At 37.8% G+C, this 16,872-nt stretch overlaps 1 protein-coding gene across 1 annotated transcript in view; it reads right to left on the bottom strand.

Annotated features, from left to right (window-relative positions):
• The window catches only part of LOC137298264 (uro-adherence factor A-like), a 37,838-nt gene extending 20,966 nt beyond the window's left edge, over positions 1-16,872 (bottom strand). The window contains exon 1 of the mRNA XM_067830440.1: positions 14,125-16,872. Coding sequence (XP_067686541.1) covers positions 14,125-16,774 — 2,650 coding nt within the window. The 5' untranslated portion in view covers positions 16,775-16,872. The remainder of the gene's footprint in view (positions 1-14,124) is intronic.

Genomic DNA, 16,872 nt, shown 5'->3' with positions numbered 1-16,872 from the left:
ACCACCCATAAACAGATGTTCCCTAATACTATCAAAACATGTCCAAGAGAAACAAAATTGCATTCTTATCTCATTGTATGAAAATGAGTGAATGATTGTTACTGAGTGTCATATCTAGAATCTTTCAACTATTCACAGCAAGTCATAGGATGGAAGACAATGTAACAATGATGAAAAACATTCTGTCCAGTCTTCGACTTGATTTTCATTTAACAAACATAAAGAAAAATGCAAAAAAATATAACGGAATCACATCTGGCATGTGCTCACAGACTGTACTGAGCATGACTGATACGCTTGCAACACTTCTCGCTAGATGTCACATGACAGCTCACACAATTACAGTTGTATTATTGAAAGTTTTCTAAATCTTGCCCCAAAAGGTTAAAATAAAAATCAACTTACAAAAAAAATCCAACAAAGCAGTACTCTTATAAAATATTATGCCAAATGGAAAATTTTACAGGTTTTGTCTCAGGAAACATGTTCACATCGAGACTGACAAGGAACATAATTTCATAAATTCATATCCTGGAGATAAAGAACTTGAACATGCAAAACAAACTGATATAACAACAAGGAACTGTAACTGTCACTACAAATCAGCTAGCTATGATATAAAGTGAATAAAAAATAATCAGAAAAAATCAACAAACTATGTATTGTAATTGTAACTGTAATCAAAAATGCCTCATGGATGGAAGGTGGCAGCCATTTTTTGTAGAGTAACTCTTTATCATGAACATTCCTTTGAAGAGGGAAAGCTAAGCTAAAATAAAACAAACCTAACTCTAGCACCTGACGTGATCAAGCCATGGTGGTGGTAATACTGAACTTTGCACACAAGGAGAAACTATGGCCTCCCTGAGAGACAAAGAGTCCACAGAAAATGTCAGAGGTCATAGGTTACAAATTGCCACAATTACAATCATTCTGAACATCCCTTGACACTTTTCCAACACCCTTGTGTCTGTAGCTAGTGGGATTGTTTGACTGTCCTGCTGAAGTTGTGGAGTTCAAGGTAAAATGTGCATCTACTACCAGTGTTCACGATTGTGTTTCAGAGTAAAAACGTTGGGTACTGTAAGTTTCTGATGTCTGTCTGACCCACTGAAAATTCACAGGACCCACAGAATAATGTTACACAAACATTTCAGATTTGACATTTCTTATAATTGAAATCATTAACATTTTATGATAACAAACATAAGATTTCTAAACAGCATATAATTGTCACATGTCGCAAATAACTTCACACAAAGACATTGTGAAATAGTCAGTCAGACACCGGGGCTGGTGGGTTGGTGATTAATCTATGTGACCACTGGTGAATCTGCCAGATTTGTCAGAGGGTCAGACACTCTTCATGAACACTGTACTACATGTGTCCCAGCTCAGGCACCTCTCAAGGCAGCCATCATGTAAATGGGGTATTAATGAAGTTGAAGGGGTCGTTGCCAGCACAATTGTACAACAGATATGTACCCTAGGTCTGTTTCTGTGTCCAGAAATGTATCCTAAACAAAGTCAAAAGTGATAAATGTATCTGGTAGCTAAGTCCATATTCCTCAACCCAAAACCGAAACCATATTTAGTTGTCCATGTTCAAATGATTTTGAGAGGTATTCGTTATTGTGCATGGTCATTTCTTATATAATGCATCAAATAATATAATAATAATAACATGTCATCTTCTATGGCGCACAGCCTCCAAACAATCAGTTAATCAGAATCGGATTATTATTACCCTGATAACAGAGACAATTTTGACCAAACTCACTTGCCTTAAGTGAGACCTCATATATCAAATGTGCTTAATTCTTTGGAGCCAAATGCATCTAATATAACAGTACTACTCACTCTGGTGTCCCATGCCATGACATTGCTGGAATATTGCTAAAAGTAGTGTAATACTATACGAATTCAAACTGAATGTTCGCAGTTTTTCCAAGGGGTGTCACACATTGATCACTGCAGGATAACTTAATGTGGGAGGAGTGAGTGAGTGAGTTTAGTTTTGCACCACTTTTATTCCAGCAAGATCATGTCTGGGACACCAGAAATGGGTTTCACACATTGTACCCATGTGGGGAATGGAACCCGGTCTTCAGCGCGACGAGTTAATGTTTGAACCACTACCCTACCATACCTAACGTAGGAGGAAGGTGATGCAGGAAGGACACCCATAAATCTGTCAGACCAAGGACCATCACAATGACAAGAATGGATTCAAACTGGACCTTCATGTGTGTCTGGCACAAAGATTATGAAATGAAGAAACAGAGTGTATTTGGTGTCTAAGAAGGCCATCACTTTACTGACTGATCATAAAAAACATATCGACATCAAATCTGAGAATCATGGTCCAAATTTACATATATTTCAAAGGAGTTGAATTGCCAAACCTGATGCATTCCTCATGTTTGAAGGAAAAATGACTCTGAGAGCCATCCATTTACCAACAAGGTAAATATGTCTTGCAACTATCCCTACACATTGCGGATGAGCCTTAAAGCTTAATACACAGTGACAATATCATCATCAGGCATCTTCATAATATACCTTCCAAATAAATCCTTCCTTTATAGACCGCATAAAAATGCAATAAAATCACAGAAAGTAACAGAATTACTTTCACTGCACCTAATTACAGAAATATAGTAACTCTATAATAAAACAACAACCTTTTACTTCTCATCTTCAAAGAATATATACCACTCATAATCCTTATAATGCTTCTGAATCTATTTCATAATGTCTCCCCAACACATTAAATTATGACTTTTAGTCAGTATCTATGAAAAAACATGAAAAACCATCAATTTTTATTAAGCTTGCACATAGCTTCAAACCCGTCAACACCATGAGATAGTCATTTCCTGAACTATACATTAGGTTGTCCACGCTCAAGCCTGTGCTGATGGAAAAGACAAGAATAGAAAAGCAGGCCAAACGTATCCTACCTACAATCTGAACACACTGCAAGAGGTTGTTGGAAACACACCTCTGATGCCCCTTCAGGAAGCCATTTTGAAATCGTCACCCTATTAGCAAATTAGGAATTTAGGAAAGCATCAACTTTTAACGGAATATATATTGTCAAATCAACACAGAGATTCTACAATAAAGAAACTTAAATATTTCCACACATACAAAAATTTCATTTCAAACAACTGATATGCAAAAATAACATGATTAACAAAACAAGAACTCAGAAGTTATAGTATTTCAAAATGTAACATCACCATGGTAAAAGCTAATATACTGGACAAAATAAGTTAGGGATATTTGTATTTTTATGGTGGATATTTCATCAGTGTGTCAATGAATAAACAGATCATCATCCAAAATTTCAAAATTTACATATATCTCTTATTATTTTTGTCCAGTATATTTACCTGTACAAACTTTTATTGGCCAACCAACTCTTCAGTGTTAAACAATTTAGTTATTAAAGGTTAAATTTATTTAGAAAGAGGAATAGGTTGTTTTTTTCTCTTTTGAAATTGTGAAATGGTTACCTGGTTTGAAGACCAGTAACTTAAAACTGAACCTGACTTCTGGAAAACACAATTTATTAAGTACAAAGGAATCAAATTTGTACTTTTAAGTGGATTTTCATAAATTTCTACACAGAAATCTACCCAATTCCAAGTCTCATTAGCCTTCCACTCTGCCTACTCTAATATATAACATATATATGGAGCCATACTTGTTCATTTCAAAATAAATTCTCCAAAACAAATTCATAGAAGAGAAACTCAAAGAATGTTTCGATACATCACTGCTGAATGTAATCTATTTGTTATAACTCCTTTAAGGGACACTGTCAGAACATATGCTCAATGGAGACCGAAGATATTCATCTATCAGCATCACACCAGAGACAGTGAAGCATGCCTTACTGTCCCTAACCAAATTATTTTCCACATTATATTGCCCAGAATGTCTAAAGGCTAGACTAAGTGTTTGTTTAGTCCTACACATGGACAGCTTTGGTAGCTGAGTGGTTTACAGGACCTGCATCAAGCTGACTAAGTATGATGAAACAGGAAGTGTTCCTTCATAATACCAGCTACTTACTATGAAAAGATCACGTTTTCCCATCTACCCCATGTTGAGAAATTTCCAACTCTAGCAGAAGTAAATCTACAACTTGGCACAAGGAATGACTCAGTTCTGTCTTTCAAAAATCTTGATAAGTTCATATCCGTTTCTAACCATTGAAAAACCTATGTAGAAAATTATGAAGATCCTTTTGGGGACATGTTCATAATGTCTCACTGGTGATGAAGTTGATAGCTGTCTTACTGATTTTGACAGAATTTATTATAATTGCTCATGTAGTTAACCAAGATATAACCTTGCTTTGAAACTTTTTGTTAAATTAACTTGTCTAAATGGAAAAACTATTCCCCAGTGAAACAAAATGCAATCTTATTCATATGAACATCAAGCTAACAGATATTATATATGGGGGTTAAGTCCATCTATGTTCATTATTGGGAAATGACTTGGATATAAACCTAGTGTGTTTGAAAATCAGAGACATGCTGTACTGAATTGATGGCGACTAAATTTCAATTGCAAAGCACTGATTTTGACTATGAAACTATACATGAAACAAAACATAAAATGTACAAAAGAAAAAATACGACCCAATCGATAAAGTTGATTTTATACTTTAGACATGAATATCACGGGTCAGTCATTATTTCTGTTGTCCAGGAAAGGTGTATGTCAAGCAGGAAAGCTGAACATCCTATGCTTATCATAGACATGTCACACATCAGAAAGTTGTGGAAGACTATTTTTTCCTTGTACAACGTGTTACTTCGATCAGCACAAACTCCCCAAGCACTGCCTGTTCTAAAGTACAGAGATAAGATAAGCTGGTGGATAATGTGTCCAACTTGGGACAACATGCTATCTCCATCATCAGGTACTAAATATACATGTACTTCGTTACTGCTGTGTGTAGTTAATGCACTAGGGATTACAATACAGGTTCGGGCAGGGCTGAAGGGTCGGGGATCAGATCACAATAACACTTCATCAGCAGGATGAAACACTGTATACTCTTTCCAAACACTAGGTCAATAAGTCTCACAATATGACAGACTATAATCATATATGAACCCTGTCTTTACACTTTTAGCTGAGGTTGAACCAAAGCAAAGAATATGAACATAAATAAGCTATTTACCAAGTTGATTTGTCCAAACATTACAAGCTTTTAATTCATGTCCTGAAACACGTCTTTACTTAAAGGATTGACAAAATGTAAACAAAAAAATATAAAAGACTCATTATAAATAATTAAAACACTATTTGAGGAATAATGTTTGAGTGAGAGTTCTTAAGAGATGGAGATTCTCAACTAAACCAGATATTACATAGGTTTGGCCCCAATAGTTGTTTTCTCAGGGACAATACAATCTATTCGTGTTCACAGTGCAGCGATTCAACTGTTTAGCAATGCATTAAAAAAACATGATAAATGAAACTCTAGATGTGAACATCATGAATAAATAAAATATTCCAAAATAAAGAAGCAAATGAACATCCAAGGAACATGGAAGACATAATTTGGTTGGCATTCCTCATGATCAAAGGGAGAATTACAGTTTCCTGCACATTGTGGAGGTGAGGCAGGTCTGACTATCACACAAGATAAACAGTGCAAGGTGGCAACTATCTCCTTATCTCTGGAACATGCTTGGTCTTTCAGGGCCAGTGAGACATGAACTGATGCCAGACAGATATTCTGCTTCTGTCTCAGACAGTCTGTTGATACATGGAATCAGTTCTTCAGGATTTCATTGATCTTGGGAGCGTCTGAGTAAATTAATTTGGGTGACTATGACAATATGGCTTTCCCAAAATGAATGATGAACTATGGTTGTGACCTATGTTGAGGACAACAGTAGAAGTCATAGGTCATAACAACATACACAATGTGGGTAAATAATCACCTGGGCCCAGATTTTCAAAGCTTTCTTAGCATTAAGATAGTCGTAAGTTATTGCTAATGCATGGCACTAACGACTATCTTTGTGCTAAGAGAGCTTCGAAAATCTAGGCCCTGGGCAGGTATGACTGGACCGGGGCTAAGGTAGCCATGCTCTATGGCTGTACTGACCATAGATGTATGGTAATTCTATCCTTTAAAGAGGCAAGTCTAGATAAGCAGAAAGAACAGAATCAAGGACTAAGTCCTTTGAAGGACAATGTGTTCTTTCTGTTTATATTTTTTTAAAATCATCATTTAAGCATTAATTATTACATTACATTACATTACATTACATTACATTACATTACATTACATTACATTACATTACATTACATTAGAAACTGGTGCAAGTCTAGGGCTTAGGGGATAGGTGTAATAGGGAGGCAATTGGAAAGGGCATGGGTGGGGTGTGCGGAAAAAATGTTTTCAGAAAAAAAGTCCCAGAAAAAATGTCATAAATTTGCCTGGGGAAAAAAGAGTCCTTCAGAAATCGGAGGGGTGTGCCTAAGAAAGTTCTCAAAAAGTACCTGAAAAAAGTCATTAATTTGCCTAGGGGAAAAAGTCCAATTATGAAAAAAGGAATTCTTGACAAAAGAATAAAAGGCATTTTTTAGTTTTTCATATTTTGTCACAGCATTTACAGACTTTCATGTTGAGAATAATAAGGATGGGAATACAGGGACAGAGGACAAGGATAAGTGGTGATGAAGCAGAAGGTAGATAAAGAGATGGAAAGAAGGACTAAGACTTAGTGTCAGGGATGGAATGTGGGGTAACAGGGACTGGGTAAAAGGTGAAGGGGTTAAAATGTTTGACAGTGCGACAAATGCCATATACCAGGAAGTTATGGAATGCCAACTCCCTGTAAGTTATGTCTCCTGTCATGAATGCCTGTAGTTGAATGTTTTGGGTTTGGCATAGCCCTGTGGTGACAAATACACAAGACAGTCTAGCAAACCCCAATAACATCCCAGGGTATCAGATATCTTCTTGAACCTCTTCGCTGGGTGTATTTACATGATAGTTAGAGATCTGGACTGTGAGTGAGTGAGCTGATCTGCCGCTTTCTGCAGTATCCTCCCAAAATAAGGACAGGAAACAACAAATGTTTTTTTTCCCATTTACCCACAAAAGTAACTGAATCCACAACGTTAACAGAACTTCAATGCCATTTATCCCATACAGCGTAAAACTTTTAAATCTTACCAAAACTGTAACGGTGAAATCATTGATGTGGGATGCATGTTTATTATGTTACATACTTTTACTATGGTTCATCATGATATTGTGATAAGCTTGACGTTTGTGTATATATACATATATTTAATTTATTTGTTCTTGTATGCATTGTATTGGTTGTGATAGACAAATTTCCCTTGTGGGACAATAAGGCTTATCTTATCTCATTTTATCTTAAAATATGTCAAAAATATATTTTTTATCAATATTTCACTGAATTCAAGAACAATATATCAACTTCAGTGTTATAATAGCCACTGTCCTGTTAGCCTGTGGCTAGTAAACATCCACAATCACTGGCTCAACTGGCTAATGAATTTTCATGGGGTCATTTTGTAAATATACCACTCTCTCTGATTTCTTAAGTTATAATACAGTTTTAAATCAAGCCAGGTAATTACCTGAAAAAACATCTTCATCTTGTTAGCAGCTTAATGATAAAAGTCAAGGCTACATTCTAATATTTGGCTAGGGAACTATCTTGTGGGCTAGTTACTTTCAGGCATTATGGCTAGCCCGACTAGATAGCAAACTTTGAAAACTACTTTGCACACTGTATGTATAATATTTGCCTGACAGTGGATACACTGCAGCTCCAGTGTCCCAAAATATTCTGCATGAAGCTTCAATGAGAAACTACTGCACTGTTTCCAAACCACCTGTCATGATGAAACAATTAAACACATTCAATGAAAATTATAATTGATATTCTTTACATTCATGCCAAAATATACTGAAACATATTTTATGAATAAGTAATTCAACAATAATTACATCCCAGATGAAATACAAAATCAGTAAGACTATTCAGCACAATAATGCATCCATATTAATCACTTGCCATGCTTCAGTTGTATTTTATTTCTTAAAACTTAGCTGAAAATGGGAACACATTGGCTAGAGAAACATATTTTGTTGTTATCTCATCTTCGCTTTGTTAATATTTGATTTATAAATATTTAACTGGAAATGGGAACACACTGGGTAGAGAAAAGTACAGCTGTTTAGCTGTTGTGTCAAATTTACAAAAGCATCCTCTAAGGTGTATTTAATCCCTCACTTCCAGTTAACGAGCACCCATTTACCAGGAGTTTAACTGAACCTGCAGGCGATGAAACCTTAGATACCCTATCCATATTAGCACTGTTTAGCTGATCCAACTGGGAAACTTCAGATATATATATCAACACTTATCTGTTTGATATACAATTCTTTGATAAATGATCTGCTGTGCTCAGAACTGATAGCAGTTGATCCTGTTTTTCATCTCATGTTTAATGTAGAGAAGCCTACCCACTGGGTATGAAGCGTACTTCATCAGTATTCAGCACTCTGTAGGGAATGAATACCGATTATGTTTGCTGTTCTGTGTAGAATATTACCTGTAGGGTATGTGCGTTAATGAGTGAGTTTAGTTTAATGCCCCACTCAGCAATATTCCAGCTATAAGGCAGGGGTCTGTAAATAATCGAGTCTGAACCAGACAATCCAGTGATTAACAGCATGAACATCAGTCTGCGCATTTGGGAACAGATGACGAGGGTGACCACCCAATCCCATTAGTCACCTCTTACGACAAGCATTTCCGTCTTTTGTGGCAAGCATGTGTTGCTTAAGACCTATTCTACCTGGATCTTCACAGGCATGTAGTGTATGTAGTGCTCTAACCAGTGCTCTTTGTTTGGTGAAGTGGATGTACATAGGTATGTCTTTCTGTAGTCAAACTTTCATTCCCCTGCAGCAACCAAAAGATATCTTCTATCTGCCATTGTTCTACCAATGTACACCAACTATTTCATGATATGTGGTGTGGAAGGAGGCACATGATACAGTTTAAAAATACTGCACCTACTTATTTTCTGATGCATTGGAGAGAATTTCCTCCGTTAATACATGGCTTGATACTCTGTCAAATAGACTAATCCTTAGTCTATGAACCTATAAAATATAACATCCCATATAACCTATAATGACAAATAAATCCATTTTAATTAAAAATGACCCACTGTGAGATGGGAGATGAACCTGGAGGAATCTAGACTTGCATCATTCAAGGTTTTATCATTGCAGGGAAGGCTTGCCAGTAGGGAAAATAAAGTGGTTGAGACACTGTGAAGCAGACTACCTGCCAACCATCATGTCAACCTCTATCTTTCAACATTGTTTTCCACTGAACACACAATCATAAGATGAAATTTAGCTACTACTGTGCAATTATCATTGACCTAACTAAAAATACCATTTTTTAAAAATACTTCATGAACTAATTTACATTTTTTCTTGATTGATATTTTTTTATTATGATGTCTGACATGGCCCTTTACTAATGAACAACATCATCTCACAATCACACAACATGTGTCAAACATTCTGACTGCCTGGGCTTCAAAATATGTCCGCAATGTCAATGTTTAAAACCAGATCAGAATTCTATGAGTGAGTTGTAGTGACACGCTACAACACTGAAATCATTTATACACAGTTCTGATCCATACTGACTAAAGACAATATGTCAAAGGTACAGTAAAATAGATAATGAGGCAATGGTTGCAATTTGGATAATTAACTATAAATCCAAAATATATATTAAACATTATTTTGAAAATGTCTTAGCTGCAACTTGTCAAATTTGAAAATGAAACATGACATTGAATATGGCTGCTATGGCGGCCATGTCGGAGCAGTATTCTATATGAAATGCTTTAAGCCACTACAGTTTGAAGTTGAAGAATTAACACAAAGTTTCAGTTCCAATACTCAAGTGGCAGAGGAACTCAAACTCCTGATGGACGTCTGTGAAAACCTCTTTCCTCTTGCTGATGGAAACTCTTTCAACAAAGAGCAAATCGGCCTGAAATTTCTGACCAAAACTCTTCTCCTACCTCAGTTGCAGATCTTTCCAAAAAGCCTGTGCACATTTTGTTCTGTTCTGCTTATGAGGAAATTTGTGATTTACCTTTGGAAAAACTGCGGCCAATTAAACACCTAAACATTACTTTCGCCAGAAATTAAACTGATTTACTGAATGAAGCTATTTCTTTGAAACTTTCTGCAGACTGTTCATTAAATGAGTAAATTGCTGTGTCTGTTCTGTTACTTGAACTCTGGAAGAACTGCACACCGTTTCCAAAGACAAGCCATCCAATGAAACAACAAAAGACCAAAGAAAAACTGGTTTCTTGTAAAACTTACTGGAACAAGAAGAAATATTTCCTGAAAAGAGTTATGCCTGAAGTTAAGATCATCTGGGAGTCCTATGTCAATATGGCAAAAGGCAATTTGGAGCAAATTAAAATTAAAGTACAAGACAACAAAAGAAAAGGTGCGTCTCCAAATTGTCAACTCCCTTAAGGCAAAAATAAAAGTTTGGACCTAACAGAGGCACCAAGGGTCAGTGATTATGACCATGCAATGCATGAGAAAGTAGCTAGATCGTTTGTCTGTTACATCTCACCAGACTGCCTGAAAAATGCTAAAAAAATGTAAGACTGTAAATGAGTGAAAAAATTGTAAATAAAAAAAAGTAAAAAGAAAATGCCTGACCACAAGGATCATGTCTGATAACAGAGCCTACAACCCTCGTTTCCTCGATCATTTACATACAACAATCAATTCTGAATGGCGGGGTTTGATTAATTTGGAGGCTTTTCATGATAGAATCTTATTGTGTACTTCTGAACATATTTATTTATCAGATGATCCTCTGGTGATGCATGTCATGAAGGAAATCCAAAGCTATTTTAAGCATGCCAAGGTTGTTGGACAGAATCTGAAATTTGAGGTTGATTTTGTAGATGGTGGTGTACTGCTGAACGTTACAGAGATGGGAGTAAACCAGGTGAAGTTGTTCCCCAAGTCTGCTCAGAGTCGGTTATTTGTGAAGAAGCTGTCTGAGAAGCCATTGCATCATGTGTACATGCAATGTGTGGAGCAGAACAGCAATCCAACCGACTCCTTCCTCTAGATGAAGTCGTCCGGTCTAAAATGTGAAACTGAGGGCCACCTTTTCGTTGGTCACTTCCCCACTTGCAATTGCCAGAATGTGATTCTAAAAGAAAATATTTCCATGAAGTTGACTGTACAAAGAATTTACAGAGACTGCCCAACACCTTGTCAGCGGATGTCCTTGATTGGTACAAACAACATATCTTAAAAGACATGATGGCATGTCTCTCTGCTTTTACTACTGTTTTTGCCATGCCTGTGGCTTTGACCCCTGTGAGGTCCACCCATGGTACGACCCTGAACATGGAAAATGATGCTTTTTAAACATCTGTGGAATAGGCCAATATACAGCCTGAGATGAATTCCATTCAACAAACGTGATCTAGTTCTTCTTGATGAAGCCAAAGAATATATTAATATCATTAAATTTTCTGTCCTTTTTTGACAGCAGTGGGATTGGCAAGATTCAGCAAAAGCATGAGAAGTATGCAGACCTTGCCTTTGAAATGTCTCGCTTGTATCCCCAGTACACTGTCGACAATGTGTCAGGAGAGTGCCCAGGTTCTCCACCAGGAGCACAGCCCTTCTGACAAGCTGGGTAATGCAGAAGGCTGCCAAGTTGGGGAGTCTACATGCATGTCAGAATGTTCTTGGTGGGTTCAACTAGGCAGTGTTTCCTGGGAGAAATCCCATTTGCTGATGAGCCTTACTGGCCTGACTGTGCCAGGATCACCTGAACCCTCCCTGCTGCGTTTTTCATTTTTAATCTGTAAAATAATAACAACAATAATAGTATTTATATAGGGCTGACTTCCACCACACAAAGGCAATGCTCAAAGCACTGACAAGTCACAGTTCATATGTACAATACAACAGTATTAATAATAATACTTAAGACTAAGAGTCTGGGACACCGCTTTTGTTGTCCAGGACTCCTGAAATTTAAGAGTACCCAGAAATATATGGTCATGGTAAATCCCTGATTTACTATTTTGGTCTGAAAGATATAATTTTTTTTTAGTTAATCAGGAAGCAGAAATGAAGACCTCTCAATCAGTCAATGTTTCCTGCCCTTTCAGCAGCTGTGCAGGTTACACTATCTCCACACATCCTTCAGTTACTGGTAATACTTGCTTCACAATGGTTGAGAATGCAAGCATGAAAGCCAAGGAAATGCTGCATTAAACATTAATGAACAGAGCATGTGTTGAGTGTGATACGCTCTGACGAAAAAGCACATAAAGTGTAACAAAAAATCAAACCACTGTCTATGTTGCTGGAGTTCATTTCCATTAGGGCTGAAACTAGGATTACACAGGGAAAGCCAACTTCCTTAACTAAAGATATCTTCACACATCAAGCAGAATTTATTGGATCATGAACAATTAATAACAAACTCATAATCTGTGACACCAGTTATGTACAAAGTACTGCAGATCTACATGTGCATTGATGAATTCCTCAACAGATCTGTTTTCAGTTTGTTTTATAATGATCTAGGAAGTTTAACTGGTAAATCTTTTCCTGTAATTTTTTAAAAATGTTTAAACATTTTCCTTCATAGCAAATACTGAAATTATAAATCAAGGTTGACATATGACATGTTAAAAAACAGCTGTGAGGAATCTATATATTTGTACTTGCAGGCTGTTACAGTATCATCATAGGCAGTAGGGTAGCTGAGTGGTTAAGGTGTTCACTTGTCAAGCTGAAGATGGGTTTGATTCCCCTCATAGGCACAACATGTGAAATCCATTTCTGGCGTCTTCCACCATGATATTGTAGGAGAATTGCTAAAATCACTGTAAAACCCAACTCATCACTGGGAGAAACATCAAGTCAGTCACCTCATCCTTACAGGCTAGTAGACCCAGAAAGTGTGGAGAAACAAAGGAATCATCTTCACCCATATTAGCATAGGGCCCTTCCAATTTACAGCACTGGGACCCATAAATGCTGACAAACTGAAAGTCATTTCCTGTCAATGACCAAGACCCCTGAGAATCTGAAGCACTCATTTATACTACTCAAAACACTAGAGAACACCCAAATCATTCATATTCACGTCAGCACTATGAAAAAATTGACTGTTTCTTAGTTTGACACAGCATTACAGATTAACTTTAGTAATATGAAAGATGCAGGGCCTCTCTAACTTCTTTTGAGTGGTATATGACTGAATGGCATAAAAACTTTAACTTAGATCCTTGTGGTAGGGCTCCAGATAAATTTTCATCGTTTGCAGTACATACTCCTTATTTTTTTCAATACAGGTGTGTTACTAACATTTAGAAAACTGAAAGGAAATCAATAGATTATCAGTAATCTTAAGTTTCATTTCATATATGCAGTACAACATTGCTACTTTTGTGTAAACAGGTCAATAAACAATTGCTATGTTTTCTAAATTATTTCTTACTGTATGGTGCATTTTTTCCACTGTACATACACTGACATGACCCTTCCAATTTACAGCACTGGGACCCATAAATGCTGACAAACTGAAAGTCATTTCCTGTCAATGACCAAGACCCCTGAGAATCTGAAGCACTCATTTATACTACTCAAAACACTTGCAGTACATACTCCTTATCCTCGGGTGTGTTACTAACATTTAGAAAACTGAAAGGAAATCAATGGATTATCAGTAATCTTAAGTTTCGCTTCAAATATGCAGTACAACATTGCTACTTTTGTGTAAACAGGTCAATAAACAATTGCTATGTTTTCTAAATTGTTTCTTACTGTATGGTGCATTTTTTCAAATGTACATACACTGACATGACCCTTATCTGGAGCCCTGTTTGTGGCAATCGATTATGAGAAAGCCTTAATCAGACATCGGAAGAAAAATATTTGTCATTCACCAGTAGGAACTCAACATAACTAAAATTATAGTAAGAAAGTGAAAATAATTATCCACTTACTTGTCTGGGCGGCAGCAGCTCCATCCTCATCTTCCACAATGTCTTGGTAGTCTTCATTCCCATCCGACATGGACTCATCGTCTGGGGGATTCATCAACTCTGCGAGTGACATGTGTATCGGCTCCTGTTTCCGCGGACGTCTTCGTGAGCTGGTTTTCTGTTTTGCCTCATCTCCAACACTGGCAGATACTGCATTGTTCTGTGCACTTCCTACAGCACCTTCAACATCGTCACTTACATCAGAAACACATTCATTAGATTTTGAACGAGATGTGTCTATCTGAACAGCTTGCAAACTCTGGTCAATGCCACGGCCAAGTTCCAACATTGACGCTTTCTGCTCCAACCTTGCAATGGTTTCATCAGACACTCCTTCCTCAGCTTTAACATCACAGTTGAGACTGTCCTCATGGGCACTCTCATGAAGTTTAATCACAACAACATTTTGAGCACAGGTTTGGTTCGAGTTCCCATTACGATTTGTGGCCCTCCTCTCCACTACTTCAATAGAATCATCCTCAGTGAAGGAGTGAAGACTAGCAACATTGCTGGCCTCCTTCACAGAGTCTTTCTGATCAATCTCTCCAGCACTGGGTTGAGGATCACAGCATTCAGGAGTCTGTATGTCTGCACTGGGGTTTTCAGAGTGGGTTTCTCCTGTAAGGGGGTTTTGAGCAGCAGGTTCCAATACTTTACTTTCAGCAATAATTTCTGAGTTTGAAGTCTGAATGACAGTTTCATCAGGAATGGTAGAGTCACATCTTATGTTGTCCTGTCTGAATTCCTGCAACTTCACACTTGAAGAATCTTGAGATGCTGATGTTTCTGAATACTTGCTTTCCTCTGAGGAAGCACTGGGCAAGTTAACATTACTATTGTTCACAGGGACCCCTAGGTCCAAACTTTCACACATCTCTGAATCAGGTAAAGCTGCAATGTCTTTTGTATCACTGTGACAAGCTTCCTTACTGTGCATACAGTTGTCTTCAACACTTGTTTGAGCAACGTCTTGATTATGCGTAGATTCCTCTGCAGAAACCAATAATGTTTTTTCAACAGTTTCACAAATTTCTGTTCCTAATGAAGAAATGTCTGCAGCTTTGTTTGAAGGAACATTGTCAATAACCTCAGAGGTAGCATCATCTGATGGCTTTCCTTCATCAACACAAACAGCACATCCCTCTGCACCAGTCACCAGAACATCCTCCGTTCTGCCTGAAGTAGAACTGGACTCAGTTTCAGAAAATGACTCAGGACTCAAAGGTTCTGGTGTTTTGAGACAGTCAGAATTATCTTCCCCAACTTCTCTGATACTGCTAATGCTGGCCACACTATCATGTGTAGCTGACTGGCTAAGTTCCTGATTGGCTGAAACAGTAGTGGAAGTAGAACAATCATTGTCTGCGAAATGTTCTTCTTCCGTTCTACTCAACCTGGCATCATTTTCCAGGTAGCCACGGTCAGGCAGGGGTGGAGCACCAGTTTCCGAATCTACAGAAGCTCCTCTTGAAGGCTTCAGATCACTATCAGACACAGACTTCTCCCCAAACCTATTTTCAACAGATAAAGACTTAGATGCTGAATCATCCATAGCAATAGTACTGGTGGATACTGATTTACTCTGACCCATCTTTGACTGTTTCCGGAACAATATTTGGGGATTTGCATAAAGGTCCGAGTCTGTGTCACTTTGTAGTGGTTTGGTCAGGACACTGTCTGAGCTGTACATTTGTCCATCGCGCACAGGTTTCGACTTGTTTGAAGCTGGGCAGCTGTTGAGTCTCTGAATAACACCACCAACTTTCTGGTCATGTTCACCTGTCTCTGGTTGGCTGGACTCCTCTGTGAGGGGAGTATCGCTAAACATTGAACTTGTGACACTTCGGTTTGGACCATCTCTCCCACTCTCTGGACTTTCGGTTGTTGGAGTAGTAATACCACTGTCTCTACTGCTTTCATTGGCAGAGCCATCGTTTGTCTCTGGCAATGAATCAGGCTTAGACACACCAGCCTTCTCAAATTCACCATGATTTGACTCATTATTGATAGTAACTTTTGCTGTTTGAGATCGCTTAGCTGCAGCTGCTGCAGCCTGTATTCGAACTTTCTTCCGAATCTCATCCAGAGTTTCATATCCTGGATCCATTTCAGCTTCAAACACATCATCAACTTCTGGTGCAGCTTCAGCTCCTGCCACAGAGGGCACAACAGAACCTCCATTAACTATATGCACTATCGTTTGCTCCTCATCCTCGGGAACTGAGTCACTAACACTTCTGTTAGGAAACAATCCCACTCCTGACTGAATCTTACTTTTGTGAATAAGAATGACATCTTCTTTATCAACATGAGCTCGCCTGGTAACCCGCAAGGATGTTGCCCGCGACATGATTTTACGATTATTTTGTAATTTATCCTCTGGCTCTTCAGACTGATGTTGATCGGTCTGTACTGAATTCACATTATATCTTCCTTTACTCCCAATCCGCAAACAGCGTTTCAGTTTCGTAAAGAACCCTTCACCAGAGGAGTTCGATAAAGGCCTGCTGTTGGCAGGGAGAGTTATAGCTTTAACTTCCCGCCGATGTGAACTAGAGGGCATACTAACAGACCGGGAAACTTCATTTCCCTTTCTTTCTGCTGCAGCCATATTTCAACAAATGACAATATGACACAAAATATTCCTTTCAATCAATTTCCTTTCATAGTATATGCATAAACCAGCTTCTGCATTGACTTAATGACCGA

Source organism: Haliotis asinina, chromosome 10 (assembly GCF_037392515.1).
Source record: "Haliotis asinina isolate JCU_RB_2024 chromosome 10, JCU_Hal_asi_v2, whole genome shotgun sequence".
Taxonomy (NCBI): Eukaryota; Metazoa; Mollusca; class Gastropoda; order Lepetellida; family Haliotidae; genus Haliotis; species Haliotis asinina.
This window is presented reverse-complemented; position numbering and strand designations above follow the sequence as displayed.